General features: G+C 61.7%; 1 protein-coding gene across 12 annotated transcripts in view; it reads right to left on the bottom strand.

Moving 5' to 3' along the window:
• TNS1 (tensin 1) overlaps positions 1–16900 on the bottom strand; it is a 251173-nt gene that overhangs the window by 35517 nt on the left and 198756 nt on the right. For 8 of the 12 annotated variants that reach the window (XM_075932996.2, XM_089779629.1, XM_075932998.2 and 5 more), the window contains 3 exons: positions 14607–14693; positions 6273–6469; positions 5980–6055 (listed from right to left, as the gene is read on the bottom strand). The exons of 2 other annotated variants lie outside the window; for them this stretch is intronic. In XM_075932996.2, coding sequence (XP_075789111.2) covers positions 5980–6055; positions 6273–6469; positions 14607–14693 — 360 coding nt within the window. The remainder of the gene's footprint in view (positions 1–5979; positions 6056–6272; positions 6470–14606; positions 14694–16900) is intronic. 2 more of the 12 variants (XM_089779630.1, XM_089779631.1) reach the window with 1 other exon arrangement.

Raw genomic sequence — 16900 nt, 5'->3', positions numbered from 1 at the left:
AGCGCCTTCATTATTGCTCACTAATTATGACCCCTGCCTGATGAGGGTGTTTAACCACCCTCCCTCGCGCATTGGATTGGCTGGTAAACTGAGGCACGCAACGGTAACACGCCCTGCAGTGACCCAGGAAGTTGGCCTTTCACCTGCACTCAGAGGGTGCGTCTACACAGCCCCTGAAACTCAAAACAGGCTTTTCCAAAATCAGGCACGTCTACACGGCGCCAAATTTCAAAATATCGCGCTCTTCGAGCCATCCCTTATCCCTTGTGCGACGAGGCTTACCAGGATGGCGAAACAGCGCGTCCGTTATTTCCAACAATATTTCGAAATAACGGGCGAATTCCTTGGACGCGGGGCAGCTATTTCGGGACTCCTCCGGTATCCCGGAACAGCTGCGCAGTGTAGACGTACTCCCACTGATGTTAACACAAAGACAGGAGGCCATTTTCCGGCGTCTGTGTCCCCGATCTACACCCAGAGGGACTCCATCGATTTAATCCGAGAGACTCCAGGAATAAGGGATATTCCAGAAAAGGCTTTATTTTCCGAAAGATCCCCGTCTAGACTGGCGCTTTTTTCCAGCAAAGCCCCGAGACGGAAAAAAGCGGCAGCCATATTCATGCAAATGCAGCGGGGAAAATTTAAATCCCCGCTGCATTTGCAATTCCGACTTGGCTAATCTGCATCCCTTTTCCGGAAAAGGGTGCCAGTGTAGACACAGCCCAGGTGCAAACGAGAACAGAATACACCCTGGATGCTCTCACCCCACCATGCCCACAAACCAGTCCCCTTACCTCATCTCCCACCTGAAAAACTAGTTTTAGCCTAACGGGGGACCCACACTTTATGTCAAAGCATTTGCTCAACCCACTGGATTGGTTCTGGTACAGAAACCTAAATGGAGCCCAGAATGTGAGCTTTCACACATACAGCATAGATACCCCTCTGTAAAACCAGCTAGCCACGTGTGTATCACACACGCAGCAGCCTGTGTACCAACGCACCCACGATCGGGCACGTATGTGTTATCAAGGGAGAGGCTGGTCTGGCGTATGCATGCTCACAGGAGGGTGGGTAGTATATATAGCACACCTGCTACAGAGACAGAGTACCCATGTGAAGCAGGGGCAAACAGAGGCAGCTGTGTGTCTTACAGGTCTCACAAATACAGCTTTGTACAGCGCCTGTGTGCGGTGGGGGAGGACCGTCTCGCTGTTGATTTCTATCTCCCTGACGCGGCATTTTACCAGCGCCAAACAATTCCGGCTTTCTCGCTGGAAGGAAGAGGTGTGGGAATGTTGCAAAAAGCAAAAACGAAGGCGACACACGAGGCTCCGAGCTGCCGAAAGGAAATTTGCCACATTCCTTTCGCTTGCATTTCAGCCTTCGGACTTACAGATGCAGACCCGCACCCACGCCGGCCGCGGGAGGAGGCGGGGGGCGGGCGTGGAAACAAAAGCCAGGCCTCATGAGTCGTCACGGCTGCTGCGTTGGTTAGAACCGTTTGCTCAATGCGGATAAGTGAGTGGCCGACCGAGCAATTCCACTGACGGGCCAAGACTTCCAGACAAGTGTCCTGCTAACGCATTAGGGCTGCTTCGGACAGGTGGGAGGTTGTTGCCCGGGAGAAAAAGCCAGCAGCGAGCAGCAACGCCACGGTCACCCGCTCTCGGCAGAATCGAAATCCACTTGCATCGCTGCAGCCTAACGACCCCAGCTACGCTGTTCCGGGCAGGGTACTGATTTTAGTTCTCCCCTCCCCCGGATGTGAGCAGCTGGATGTGGGATTCCAGATCGGATGTGGGTGGATCTGCAGCTCGTTATGGGCAAATCTCAAAAGGTTCAACTCCCGGGCTGCTCAGATGTTCACCGGAGCCTGCCAGAGCAGGGCCGAGATGCAAACCAGCCCCTGCGTCGCACAGGGCGAGAAGTGTCTCAACCCTCCACGACGAACCTGTCGCTCTGAATTTCATCCCCAGGATGAACGGCTGGCAAGAGGCCTGGGGGTCAGATCCAGCACGTCAGTAGCTAGGCACCTGTGTGCCCCACGGCACGTCACTAGCTAGGCACACGTGTGCCCCACGGCACGTCTATAGCTAGGCACCCGTGTGCCCCACAGCGCATCTACAGCTAGGCACCCGTGTGCCCCACGGCAGGTCTATAGCTAGGCACCCGTGTACCCCATGGCACGTCTATAGCTAGGCACACGTGTGCCCCACGGCACATCTATAGCTAGGCACACGTGTGCCCCACGGCACGTCTATAGCTAGGCACAAATGTGCCCCATGGCACATCTATAACTAGGCACACGTGTGCCCCACGGCACGTCTGTAGCTAGTCACCTGTGTGCCCCACGGCACGTCTATAGCTAGGCACCCGTGTGCCCCACGGCACGTCTATAGCTAGGCACACGTGTGCCCCACGGCACGTCTATAGCTAGGCACATGTGTGCCCCACGGCACGTCTATAGCTAGGCACACGTGTGCCCCACGGCACGTCTATAGCTAGGCACAAATGTGCCCCATGGCACATCTATAACTAGGCACACGTGTGCCCCACGGCACGTCTGTAGCTAGTCACCTGTGTGCCCCACGGCACGTCTATAGCTAGGCACCCGTGTGCCCCACGGCACATCAATAGCTAGGCACACGTGTGCCCCCACGGCACGTCTATAACTAGGCACATGGGGGATACAGGCTGGTCCTCCATTTAGGCTCTTTCGAGCAAGGCGGTGCAGCCCCTACCGCATGGGGGTCCTGCTTGGTTCTAGGTGCTCCTGCCGGATACCTAGGACTAACCAGTGGTGTCCAACCAACGACTTCGGGGCTTGTGTTTGAGCTGGAGTCCAAGCAGGCTGGCCTCAACAAGTGCCCCGGCCAACTTGCTCCCACGCCTGGCCGGCCTGCCGCCTATCTCGGGGCTACAGCCACGCTCTCCGGGGAAGGCTTCCGGTAATTTGCAAACAATCCCATGGGGCCTATTTTTCAGAACCTTCCACCTTCGAAACGAGCCACCTTCCCTGCCACCCGTCCGACTGTCCAGAACTCGGAGGAAGCCATGAAAACGGACCTCACATGGCCTTTCTGTTCCTCTGCCACGCCACTGCTTCACATCAGCCCTCCCTCGCAGAGCCGGCAGCAGAGGCTGGGACCGAAAGGGAGAAAGTTCCTTCTGCCAGCTCGGTCCGACCGGGAGGTGCCACGCTTGGACATGGCGCTGTCTCGGAAAGCCGTGGCCGAGATGCCCCCACTGCTCCATCACCAAGCCACGTGTCTGGGTTCTCCTCTGTCCCCCTCCCACTGAAAATACTTGGTTTTTTTTAAACTCGGGTGGAGTTGAAATGGGAGCTCTCCTCGGAATATGGGCGCTCTCCTCAAACAAACGGGAGTTCTCCTCGGAATATGGGCGCGCCCCTCAAACAAACGGGAGCTCTCCTCGGAATATGGGCGCTCGCCTCAAACAAACGGGAGTTCTCCTCGGAATATGGGCGCTCGCCTCAAACAAACGGGAGTTCTCCTCGGAATATGGGCGCTCGCCTCAAACAAACGGGAGTTCTCCTCGGAATATGGGCGCTCGCCTCAAACAAACGGGAGTTCTCCTCGGGATATGGGCGCTCGCCTCAAACAAACGGGAGTTCTCCTCGGAATATGGGCGCTCGCCTCAAACAAACGGGAGTTCTCCACGGAATATGGGCGCTCGCCTCAAACAAACGGGAGTTCTCCTCGGAATATGGGCGCTCGCCTCAAACAAACGGGAGCTCTCCTCGGAATATGGGCGCTCGCCTCAAACAAACGGGAGTTCTCCTCGGAATATGGGCGCTCGCCTCAAACAAACGGGAGCTCTCCTCGGAATATGGGCGCTCGCCTCAAACAAACGGGAGCTCTCCTCGGAATATGGGCGCTCGCCTCAAACAAACGGGAGCTCTCCTCGGAATATGGGCGCTCGCCTCAAACAAACGGGAGCTCTCCTCGGAATATGGGCGCTCGCCTCAAACAAACGGGAGCTCTCCTCGGAATATGGGCGCTCGCCTCAAACAAACGGGAGTTCTCCTCGGAATATGGGCGCTCGCCTCAAACAAATGGGAGTTCTCCTCGGAATATGGGCGCTCGCCTCAAACACACGGGAGTTCTCCTCGGAATATGGGCGCTCGCCTCAAACACACGGGAGTTCTCCTCGGAATATGGGCGCTCGCCTCAAACACACGGGAGCTCTCCTCGGGATATGGGCGCTCGCCTCAAACAAACGGGAGCTCTCCTCGGGATATGGGCGCTCGCCTCAAACAAACGGGAGTTCTCCTCGGAATATGGGCGCTCGCCTCAAACAAACGGGAGCTCTCCTCGGAATATGGACGCTCGCCTCAAACAAACGGGAGCTCTCCTCGGAATATGGGCGCTCGCCTCAAACAAACGGGAGTTCTCCTCGGAATATGGGCGCTCGCCTCAAACAAACGGGAGTTCTCCTCGGAATATGGGCGCTCGCCTCAAACAAACGGGAGTTCTCCTCGGAATATGGGCGCTCGCCTCAAACACACGGGAGCTCTCCTCGGGATATGGGCGCTCGCCTCAAACAAACGGGAGCTCTCCTCGGGATATGGGCGCTCGCCTCAAACAAACGGGAGCTCTCCTCGGAATATGGGCGCTCGCCTCAAACAAACGGGAACTCTCCTCGGAATATGGACGCTCGCCTCAAACAAACGGGAGCTCTCCTCGGAATATGGACGCTCGCCTCAAACAAACGGGAGCTCTCCTCGGAATATGGGCGCGCCCCTCAAACAAACGGGAGCTCTCCTCGGAATATGGGCGCTCGCCTCAAACAAACGGGAGCTCTCCTCGGAATATGGGCGCTCGCCTCAAACAAACGGGAGCTCTCCTCGGAATATGGGCGCTCGCCTCAAACAAACGGGAGCTCTCCTCGGAATATGGGCGCTCGCCTCAAACAAACGGGAGCTCTCCTCGGAATATGGGCGCTCGCCTCAAACAAACGGGAGTTCTCCTCGGAATATGGGCGCTCGCCTCAAACAAACGGGAGCTCTCCTCGGAATATGGGCGCTCGCCTCAAACAAACGGGAGTTCTCCTCGGAATATGGGCGCTCGCCTCAAACAAACGGGAGTTCTCCTCGGAATATGGGCGCTCGCCTCAAACAAACGGGAGCTCTCCTCGGAATATGGGCGCTCCCCTCAAACAAACGGGAGCTCTCCTCGGAATATGGGCGCTCGCCTCAAACAAACGGGAGTTCTCCTCGGAATATGGGCGCTCGCCTCAAACAAACGGGAGTTCTCCTCGGAATATGGGCGCTCGCCTCAAACACACGGGAGTTCTCCTCGGAATATGGGCGCTCGCCTCAAACAAACGGGAGCTCTCCTCGGAATATGGGCGCTCGCCTCAAACAAACGGGAGTTCTCCTCGGAATATGGGCGCTCGCCTCAAACAAACGGGAGTTCTCCTCGGAATATGGGCGCTCGCCTCAAACAAACGGGAGCTCTCCTCGGAATATGGGCGCTCGCCTCAAACAAACGGGAGTTCTCCTCGGGATATGGGCGCTCGCCTCAAACAAACGGGAGTTCTCCTCGGCACGTGGACGCCCAGTGTCATTTTCAGGGTGCTGTCTTGGCAGAGGGGGGTGCTCCCCCCAAAACAGGGTTCAATGATTCCCCTCACGTGCCTTCGGGGGGGACACACACGCAGGCGGCTGGCGATAGTGTTAAGACTTGGCGAGAGGAACAAAATGGCCACCAACGCAAAGCCGTCTGCCGCGCATGGCCTGGTGGAGGGGGGAGCGAAGCGGAGAAGCGGGCCGACAGGGAGAGGGCGGGAGGGATGAGAGAACCGAAAAGGGGGATTAAATGGGAGGGGACTGGAACGCGCCGTGCCATGACCTCTCCCTGGCGTTGCGAGGGCCGCCCACCGGTTCCCCCCACCCCTCGGCCCTTTACGCGGGCGAAGGCAAGGGGCCTGTGGCGCGGTGGGGGAGGCTCTCACCTCCGCTGGAGGGCGGGCTGCTTGGCGGCGTCCCCTCCTGCTCCTCAAAGGCCTCCTTGTAGCTGTGGAGATGAGGCTGCGGAGGAAAGCGAGAGGCCGCGTCAGCGAGAGCAGAGCCCGGAGCTGAGCGGGGTGCGGGAAACTTTCCTGCCCTTCCCGCAAACCCGGCTCCAGGTCCCCCGCTGCCGGGGGCTTTGCTACCCAAAGGACGGGGTCTCTCTTCAGCATCCTTGTGGGCCTCTGGCCAGCCGCGGCCCCTCCTCCCAGCGGGGTCCCCCCCCACGCAAAGGCACCTCTCTGGGCCTCCCTCCTGGGTTGGCGGCGATGCTGCTGACCACCTCCGGCGCGAAGCTGTGGACCGGCGACCGGACAGTGGGGCTCCGGGGCGTGCCAGGCTCCTGGGGGCCGTTCTCGTACTGGCCGTCGCTGGTCGTGCGTCTTCGGACGGGCCCGCCGGGCTCCTCCGGGGACTTTTCCCGGGCCTGCACCCCTGGAATTCAAGCGCACATCGGGAGGCACGTGTGAGCCAGACTCACGCAGGCCCCGTTAACGAGCGGCGTGGGGCACGCTGGGGGGAGCGGGCTGTGGCCACGCTCCACGGTGCCTGGGGCTAGGAAGGGAGGAGAGGTGGGGGCACCAGCTCTGTGGGGAAGCTGGCAACTCCTCCACTTCCCTCTTCCCAGCATGGGCAGAGTCAGGCGAAGAGGCTGGTGGCTCTAATTCACCCTTGGGGAGCGACCTGACAGCTTAGCCTGGCACAGGACTGATTTATTCCAGGCACGAGCCACCCCCCCCCCCCCCCGCATCGGACAACCCCAGCTCCTTGGCATCTTGGGGCTCCCCCAGGGAACTCTGTACCCCCGACACCATTCGAGGGCCGGCTGCCCGGCCGCAAGGGGCCGGCACGGAGGCAAAGGGAGCTGGAGATTAAATGACTTGACCAAGGCCATGCAAGCCATCAGTGGCAGTGTTGAGACTGAATGCGAGGTTGTGGCTAGCACCTCAGGCCCTGGCTCACCCCTTTGCTCTTGATCCATCGTCCCAGCTGGCTTTAGGGGCTGCCGGCACAGGCCCCAAGGCTGGAAGGCCAAGGCAGTCTGTGGGTGTTCGACATGGCCGGGCATCAGAGCCAGCGGTGGACGTGGCTGAGGACAGGGAACCGGAGGGAGCTTGTACAATCCCTGGGAGTGAAACGCAGGCACCAGCCACACACGCTGCACAGCCAGGCAGCAGGCGACGGAGCCAGAGCCCAAGACAGACCCAGGACCGGGACACACGTGAGGAAGGGCAGGTAGCCTGAAGCCACCTCTCTGAGCAGAGAAATGCTGGGACGCACTGGGGCTGCCGGCCATCTTCTCAGCTGGACGACCCATCCGTCCATCAGCCTCCGTCCAGCTTGTCCCACACAGCCAGCTGGCTGACCCCACCAGGCCCGGACAACACAACGCCCCACACCGCACACACCCACGCCCTCTCTCTCCTCTAGGCAGCCACCCACGCGGAATGTAGCATCACGGTGGGGGCTGGAAAACGGACTGAGCCCCCCCAGTTTCTTCCCCAGAGGTCCCTGAAAAGCCATTAGCTGCCCCCCGGCTGGGCTTGACATCCTGAGAAGCATCTCCGAGCCTTTGAGCCAAGCGGCGCTCCCTCCTCCCGTCTGCAGAGCTCCAGACGCCTGCTAGCCAAGCGGGGAGGGAGTTGGCCGCACGCGGCTTCGCTACACGACGGAAGGGCGAAGGCGTCTGTGGCGTAGTGGGGGGGGCTGTCTGCTCGGTGACCCGGGTCCCCCTGCGCTGTGATGTGGGATCCCCACGGACTCCCCCACATGTGCGTTGGCCCAGACACCTAGCCCCAACCTGAGCGGATAACAAGGCTCTTCCCAGGGGGAGACACAAAGGGAGGGAGGGGGAGACGGCTCCTGGCTGGGGGGCAGGGCTGGGAGCTGGGCAGTCACAGTGTGGGGAAGCATGGAGGAAGGAGACTAAAAACCAGTCTGGGGGTTCAGGGGTCTGTGAGCCCCTCCCCCCCAAGGGAAGTGGGGCTGTCGGCCAGTCCTCTGTCTACATCAAACCTACGCTGGGCAGTATCTCGGAGAAGCAGTAAACCCATGTTTACTGGCTGGCGGAGAGTCACATCTGACTGCGGACGGGGGGGCAGGGTTGGGGGCTCCCCAACGTGCCATCACAGCGTCCCAACGGGGCTCCTAACTAAGCCCCACAGAGCGCCGGCGAGAGCAACCCATCCCCGGGGGCGATGGCAGAGAGCGGAAAGCTGGCGCCCAGCCCATGGGGAGTTCGCCGGGGGCACAGCCGTGCATCGGAAAATTCCGTTGGCAGCGACTCAGGAGCGGAATGGGCCCGGCCGTTCTGCCGGAGCCGGCTGCCTGGCGGTGCCAGTCCGGAGCTGGGAAGGCCGAAGACGCTCCGTGCAGGCGGGGTGGGGGAAGGCGCAGGCGGAGGCGTGCCAGCCAGACGTCCCAGGGGACCGAGGCCTGAGAAGCCGCCTGGCGAGGCCCCCACAGCCACTCGCCCCCAGGGTAATTTCCTGCCCCCTTTTCCTGTGTCCCTCAAAAATGACCCGCCTGGCAAGAAAACACCTTTGCTTGCTGCAGTGAGCAGCGTTCGGTGGCCAGTGACTTAGGCCGAGGCCCAGAAGCTGAAGGAACTTCAGTGCCCCGTCCTCGCTGACAACGCTAGGCTGAAGCCTATGGGAGTTAGGCACCTTCGCACGGCCACGCCTTGTTCCGTAGCACAAGCTGTCAACGGGCCTGCTTTGGGGGCGGCAGGTCCCTGGTTCAACTCCAGCCGTGCCCCTGCCGGCGATGCTCACGCACGACCCCTCCGTGCGCCTCGCTGTTAACGACCCCTCCGTGTGGCGCACGTGCCCAGGGCTTGGTCGCTCCCCATTCTGCTTGTGCCTGGTGCTTGTTCAAGGGCTCACGGCCCCTTTCATTCAACGGTCCCTCCCCACCCCGCTGTGGCATTGGCTTGGCGCCCACGGCAGCCCTCCCACACGTAAGGTGAGACGGGGGGGTGCGTGGCTGCACGTGGCCAGCCCAGGGCCGTGGGCAATTGTGCAATCCTCGTGCAAGGCCCCCTGCACGTGCCCGCACGCACATACAGGGGTCCCTAAATCTCAGGGCTACACGCCCAGTTCAAAGCTGGGGCCAGCGCCCTTGAATGTGAGGGGGCTCACAGGGGTTCCACAAACCCAGCTGCTACCCGCGTGCACCCCCCAATGGCCGTGCGAGCTTGGCAGCCGGCGGGGGCAGGGCTGGAATTGAACCAGCCTGCGGCCCCCAAAGCAGGCCCGTTGACAGCGTGAGATACGGAACCACGGTGTGGAAGGCGCCTAACTCCCATAGGCGTCAGCCTAGCGGGGACTGGGCACCGAAGTTCCCCTGCCCCGTGGGAGGCTCTAGAGGGGGAGGGAGGAGCTGATGGGGGGGAAAGCGCGGCACCAAGGATGCCAGAGACGCAGGAAAGGCGGCGACTGCCCTCGCTGCACGTTCCACTCCCGCCCCAGGAGCGTGGCAGCAGCCAAAGCTGAGCAAGGCCGGGCCGGGCCCATTTCAAACGCCTCACCGCCCCCCCCCCGTCCCCCCGCCCACAGCAGGGCCGGCCCGCGGGGGGGCACCCAGCAACGCCCCGGCCTGTCTTTTCTCTTTCCCTCCCCGGGGGACACGGGAAGCAGAAGGGACTCGTTGTTTGGGAGCCAGCAGTGGGAGCGCGGGCGAGGACTGGGGGCTGTCAGCCAACTTTATGGGACTGTGGGAAACTTGTCCGCCCCCGTGGTAAGCAGACATCTGGCTCACTCGAATCATGCCGGACCACGGAGGTTGCCGGACCAGAGAGTGCCGGATTAGAGAGGTCCAACCTGTAGCGCAATTCAGAGCAGATGTATAGCTCGTCTGTCTTCACTCCGGGCAAGCTGGCTTTGCCTGTGAGTCCACTCCCTGGCCAGCCGCCTGGGAGAAGCCTTTGCCGCTTCCAAGAGACATGACTCTCCCCCTTCCAGACCAAGCAGCCACGGAGCGATCCCCCGCTACCGCCCCTTCCCAGCTTCCGCCAGTGAGCGGGTCGAGCCGCGCGCCCCCCCCCCCCCCATGCTCCTCTACTATGACTGCCCCCGACCCCAGGAGCAGCCACACCACAGCCCCAGCTCCTGCGCCGGGGGCAGCCGCGCAGTTGGCACTATGGCACCAGCCTTCCAGCTGTCTCTTACCCGCCGGCCGTCTGTGCGGCGTGACCTCAGCAAGCGCAGGGAAGCAGGGGGAGCCCTGGCCCAGCGCACCGGAGGGCTGCATGGAGCCACGCGAAGGCTGGCTAGAGCGCGTTGAGATCCTGCGGCACGCAGCAAGCGCTCGGGATACAAGCCCTCCCCCCCAACGCCGCCTCCGAGACGCCACAGCCTCCCGCCCCTCCGCGTTCCCCGCTGTCCTCCGGGGACTCCCAGCAGCCCCTAAGCAGAGCGACCTCCCCGGGAATTGCAGCATGGGGAGGGGCTCTTCCCGACGGCGACTCCCCACCACCCACGTCACTAGCTGCACAGGGACTGGTCCTCCTCCTTCCAGCGTGGGTGTGCGTCAGGCAAGCGCCCTGCCGCAGGGGTCTGCCGGGAGCAGCTCTCTCTTCCTTCCTCTGTGGCGTCGCCATCCCGCCCAGGTGGCTATTAGCGGGCACGGAGCCGCTTCCTCGTGGCAGGCACTGAGCCGGCAGGGCCTGCGCTGTTCAGCAGCACATGAACGGTGTTTCTGAGACCCTGCGGGGTCGCGGGAAAATAGCAGTGGCCAGAAACGGTCGCCCAGTCAGATGGGTTGCAGGGGGGTCTGGTGATTAGACGAGGGGACTGGGAAGCAAGAGACCTGGTCTCTATGCCCAGCTTGGTCACTGGCCCGCTGGACGGCCTCACGCCTCAGTTTCCCCAGCTGCGAAATGAGGCTGACCTCACTTTTCATCCTTCGCTCTCGAAGCTCGCTTAAAAGCACGGTATACTAGGGTGTCAAGGGTTAACCAGTTCCCTGGCTAGCAGGACCCTACCTGGTGATACTTACTCCTTAACCCAGGCCCAGCAGTGGGGAATGCTCCAGGCCAGCTGGAACCATGGCCAGCTAACCCACCCCCCTCCCCGCCCACGGAGGGCATGGCTGAAGGAGCCCTCCAGCCCCTGCAGGCTCTCCAGACTCTGGTTAACTGTATAAAATGGTATCATTTAATTGGTTAACATTTTAAGGGGTATTTACATCCCTGCTATATAAGAGCTAGGTGTGCTGCTTCTCCCAGTCTCTCTGTTTTTCCAGCTGTGAAATGGGTATAAAGATATTTAGTGATCCAAGTGTTTCTAGCTAGCTAGCTGTCTATCCAACCATCCATCCATCTATCTATCCCCATAACCCCCCATCTATCTATCTATCTATCTATCTCCATACACCCCTCTATCTATCTATCTATCTATCTATCTATCTATCCGTATACACCCCCACCCCCCGTCAGTGAAACACTTTGCAAACATGAATAAATCTATGCACACAACTCTTTCTCGCACATGATGTATGAAAGGATCATTAGCCCCATTTTACAGGGGGGGAACTGAGGCATCTGCCCTCCCCCCGTGCACGGTGACCTGAACAGTGACCCCGGAACGACACTCTGCCCCCCCCCCCGTGCACGGTGATGTGAACGGTGACCCACGGAACGACGCTCTGCCCCCCCCGTGCACGGTGACCTGAACGGTGACCCCGAAAAGATGCTCTGCCCCCCCCGTGCACGGTGACCTGAACGGTGACCACGGAAAGACGCTCTGCCCCCCCCCCGTGCACGGTGACCTGAACGGTGACCCCGGAACAACGCTCTGCTCCCCCCATGCACGGTGACCTGAACGGTGACCCCGGAACGACGCTCTGCTCCCCCCGTGCACGGTGACTTGAACGGTGACTTGAACGGTGACCCCGGAATGACGCTCTGCCCCCCCCCCATGCACGGTGACCTGAACGGTGACCCCGGAAAGACGCTCTGCCCCCCCCCCGTGCACGGTGACCTGAACGGTGACCCCGGAACGACGCTCTGCTCCCCCCGTGCCCGGTGATGTGAACAGTGACCACGGAACGACGCTCTGCCCCATTCCAACGCCCACCAGGAGAGGGTTAAATTCCAGCCAAGAGGCCCAGGAAGCCAGATTCTCGGCCCAGGCAAATGGGTGCAACGCCAGGGAGTCCATCCTGCAGACACTCACGACGTCGTTTGCCTCTCCCCCGGCTTCCCCCTCTGAGTTACTGCCTGCGCCAGGGAGGGCTGAGGCCAGGAACATAGGGTATGTCTACACTACCCTCCTATTTCGAACGAGGAGGGTAATGTAGGCATACCGCACTTGCAAATGAAGCCCGGGATTTGAATTTCCCGGGCTTCATTTGCATAAACTGGGCGCCGCCATTTTTAAATCCCCGCTGGTTCGAACCCCGTGCCACGCGGCTACACGCTGCACGAACTAGGTAGTTTGAACTAGGCTTCCTAGTCCGAACTACCGTTACTCCTCATTCCACGAGGAAGCCTAGTTAGAACTACCTAGTTCGTGCCGCGTGTAGCCGCGCTGCACGGGGTTCGAACGAGCGGGGATTTAAAAATGGCGGCGCCCAGTTTATGCAAATGAAGCCCGGGAAATTCAAATCCCGGGCTTCATTTGCAAGTGCGGTATGCCTACATTACCCTCCTCGTTCGAAATAGGAGGGTAGTGTAGACATACCCATAGGGACGGCCACACTGGGTCCATCCAGCCCAGCGTCCTGTCTGCCGACAGTGGCCAGTGCCAGGTGCCCTAGAGGGAGGGAACCGAACAGGTACTGATCAGGCGATCTCTCTCCTGCCATCCATCTCCACCCTCTGACAAACAGAGGCTAGGGATCCCATTCCTTACCCAGCCTGGCTAATAGCCACTAATGGACCTAACCTCCATGAATTTACCTAGCTCTTTTTTTAACCCTGTTAAAGTCCTGGTCTTCACCGCGTCCTCTGGCGAGGAGTTCCGCAGGTTGACTGTGCGCTGCGTGAAGAAAAACTTCCCTGGGTTTGTTTTAAACCTGCTGCCTGCTTATTTCGCTGGGTGGCCTCTAGTTCTTGTGTGATGGGAAGAAGTCAATCACTTTTCCTGATTCGCTTTCTCCACCCCAGGCATGATTTGACACACGTTATACAAATCCTAGATGATTAGCAGCCAGCCAGCTCCCTCAGCTGCTTCCACTCCTGGGCTGCTCCTTCCAGAGTGGGCTGCGTTTATCGCAGGGAACCAGATGCGATGGCAGCCGAGCGTGCGATCCAATCACCGTGGGCCGCCCCCTCGGAAGATTCGAGCCCCTTCGGCCCCCCACAGCAAAAGCCTGGCCGCCATTCCACCACATGCATGCCTAGAGCATCCTCCACGCGACGCCCACCCCTGACTCCATCCCATCCCCCTCACCTGCCCCCTCCCACCCTTCTCCTCTTCGCGCTGCCCCGCTTACACCAGAGCAGGGCTGGGCAAGATGTGGCCCAGGGGCCGGATCCGGCCTCCTAATACTTTGATCGGCCCAGGGACTGGCTGCTCTCTATTTCTGTCCTGCTGCCACCGAATTTCCAGGCGGCGGCTCAGACAACAGGATCCTATTTGGATGGCTCCAGGCTCCCAGTCCTGGCGTTACTCCCGCCGGGGCTGGAGCCGCAAGCCCTATAAATTGCCACAGCCACCTGGGCGGCTGCCTGTCCATGCGGTAGCAGCAGGGCCGCGAGCCGTTTGCTGTGTTTTCACTTCAAAGACAACGGTGGGAGGGGCTAGTCCCAGGCCCCGCCTCTTCCTCGTAGGCCCCGCCTCTCCTGGGGGTGGAGCCAGCCCACGACCACGCCCCACAATTCACAACGTGGCGCCCAGGCGAAATTGATTGCCCACCCGTGGCCCAGAGCCAGACAGAGGGGGAAGAAGACGTCTGCTCGGAATCTGACATCCGGCTGGCTACTGCCCCAGGCCTCTTTTAAGAGCAGACCCAGTGCCGTGGCGCCCTGAGCGTGCGCGCTCCGGCCCGGATGGAGGCTTAGCGCCAATCCGGAGGAAGACCTGCCGAGAGAGGAAGCAAACGTGCATGCATGCACACACACACACGCAGCCGCAGTGAGATGGCGGGGGCTCGGCGCTGCATGTCAGCCACTGTTTCCAGATCCAGCCTCGGAGATCCCCGCTGGACGCAGGGGGGTGCTTCGCCGTACACTGCCGTCCCCGGTCGGGGTCGTTAACCCTTTGTGGACCTCCCCTCCCCTCGCCCTCCTCTGGGCGGCCCCAGTGTGGCAGCAGCCCCGGCGTATCCGGTGAGCCTTGCATCACGCACGGCGAGGCACAGGCAGGGAGAGGGAGCCGGAAAGCTACACCAAAGCAGAGCGCTGTGGGTGGGAGGGGAGAGGTTCCCAGGATCCAGGCTGTGTCAGCGAACAGCATCTGTGGCGGGATTGGCCCGGGACGGGGGACCGGCCCGTCTCAGTGCCGGATTCCAGGGCGGAGCAGCTCCTCCACCCGTCACGGGGCGTGTGAACCAGCCCTGCCCGTGCTGCGGTGAGCAGCCATCCAGCATGCAGGAGAGCTGGGGATGCGAAAGGAGGGAAGGAACGAACCAGCGAAGGAGAAGGATCTCTGCCGGCGCAGAGGAGGGTGGGGGGCGTCCGCGCTCGGCTGGGGGCCCCGCAGTTTGGCGTTGTACTCTGCGGGCGGGCGCAGGGGGAAGGGGCGCAGGCGTGGGAGGAGACACAGTCCGCCACGGAGAGAGACAGACGGGACAAACACCAGAACGGAGACAGGGGGGAAAAAACAGGAGAAGAAGATTAGTCGGGACCCTGCGTGGGGCGGCGGCCGAGTCCAGAGACGCAGGGAGCAGAGGGGGCAGCCTGGGCGGCCGGCGATGCAGGCAAGGGAAGGCGCAGCCTTCTCAAAATTACCTGCAGACCCTGGCAGCCCCAGCCCTCTAGGTGGGCAAGAAGGAGCGCGCGAGGGTGGGCGGGGCTTGGCTCTGGGGCGGGGCCTCAGGTGGAGGGGGTGGGGCCTCAGGTGGAGGGGGCGGGGCTGGATCTTGCTTTGCCCTGCTGCCCCAGAACAGGGGCATGTCTCTCCCACCCCACAAGGGAAGGGGTCTAGAGCGGCCACATAGTGGAATTTGTTCTCCGGGATGCCAGGGCAGAATAACCAGAGCAGATGCCTCCCTTCGAACGGGGCCGTGCACCCCTGTGCCTGGGCAGCCGACACCTGGCACAGCCCACCCCGAGTGGCTGCGGGCGTAAGGCGGGGAGCAGGGCGCATCCGGCCCGCTTTGGGCGCCCACAGAGGTCAGTGATGAACAAGCCCTTCCCGGGGGCGTCGGGGGCAGGGTCTGCGGTAACCCATGCAGAACCGGTGCTGTGGTTGTTCTTCCGGCGCCCGCCAGGGAGGAAACTGGAGTTGTCCTGGTTGCAAGACCCAGGCAGGAGGGGGGGGTGTGAAATTCCCCACATACTCACCGGGGGACAAACCGGCCACTTCCAGCAGCGCGGGCCATAAATAATCCGCCCTCTGAGTCACCCCCGCGCTGCCAGCGCTGTTCCGGGACACCCTGTGCTCCCGGGATGTAAACATGCCGGCTGGCCTACGTGCTAAGCTGCTCTTCCCGGGGCTGGTGACATATGGCCCTGCTCCAGGGGCCGCTCCCATCGAGAGCCCACGTCCCGCCTCACCCCGGTCCCTCGCCTCGCAGGACAGGCGGAGGGGACCCGCGCCCGGCGGCACGGGGATCAGAGGCGCATGGGGGCCGATGCCGGCTGGAAACCCCGCGCCGCAGGCCGGCGGCAGGTAACTAGCAAGTCCTGAGCCCGGGCGGCCGTGATAGCCCTGGAGATGCCTTGCTGAAGCCAGGGACTTGGCCCTGCAGGGCCTGGCCAACGCGCCCCATACATCACCCTGCCGTTTGGACGCCGAGCGGCCTCCTGTGCTGTCCTAACCCGAGACACAGGGTGGCTGGGGGCCGGTAAGCAGCCACCGCGCTCCCCTTCAGAGGTGGCTGCATTTCCGCCCGGGGCGAAGCGGTTTTAAGACACGCCGTTCAGTAGCTAGCCACAGGCCTGGGGTGGCACACACACCTGATCACACAGGCCACGCTCTGACGGGGTCTCTTCAAGAAAAGGCTCACTCCTTTCCCTGCAGCCCAGGGTGGGCGGAAGGGCCGAGACCTCAGCCGGGCCAGGCTCCCCCCTCTCCCTCCCTGGGCAGAGCAGTGACTCAGCCTGGGCGTATGGGGGGGTGCGTGGGGGGGTGCAGCTGAGTTGTTTTCCCGCCCTCTAATGCCTTTCGTGTTTCGAGGCTGAGACGCTGGCTGGAATAAACTGCTCGGCCACGGCCTGGCCCTGCCAGCTGGAGCGCAGCCCCGGTACTCCCGGGAAGGGCAGAAGGCAGGGCTGTTTGGGGGGCCCAAGCCACATTCCCTGTGCTCCGGGGCCGTGGAGGCTGGGGGCGGGGCCTGAGCAGAAGGGGCGGGGCCTGAGCAGAAGGGGCGGGGCTGGGGCGGGACTTGGATCCTGCTTCCCTCAACCCTACCATAACCCACCGCCCATGGGAAGGCAAGTTCCCTATCCAGGTAACCTGTCCATGGTAAAAATGCCGCACCGCTGGAAGAACAGCTCCACTGCTGGCGAAGGTGTAAGTTCCCCGCCCCACACCTAACTGGGCCACCCTCTCCCATGGGGACGTTACCTCCTGACCCCGACTCGGGGGTGCCCTGGAGCATACGGATCAATGGCCTTTGCGATTGTTTAGACCCGAGCCTGACCTGGTTCTAAATTCGCTCCCCCAGCCCCGATCCCGGCGCCGGGGCGGCGTGCTCAGAACATCACAGCTCCCATGGGGCTGAGATCAGAAAGCCACGGCTCCGGAGTGTGGGGCAGGG

Source organism: Pelodiscus sinensis, chromosome 7 (assembly GCF_052426305.1).
Source record: "Pelodiscus sinensis isolate ZL-2025 chromosome 7, ASM5242630v1, whole genome shotgun sequence".
In the NCBI taxonomy this organism is placed as follows: domain Eukaryota; kingdom Metazoa; phylum Chordata; order Testudines; family Trionychidae; genus Pelodiscus; species Pelodiscus sinensis.
Note: the sequence above shows the minus strand (reverse complement) of the source record. Positions and strands in the feature narration are given on the sequence as shown.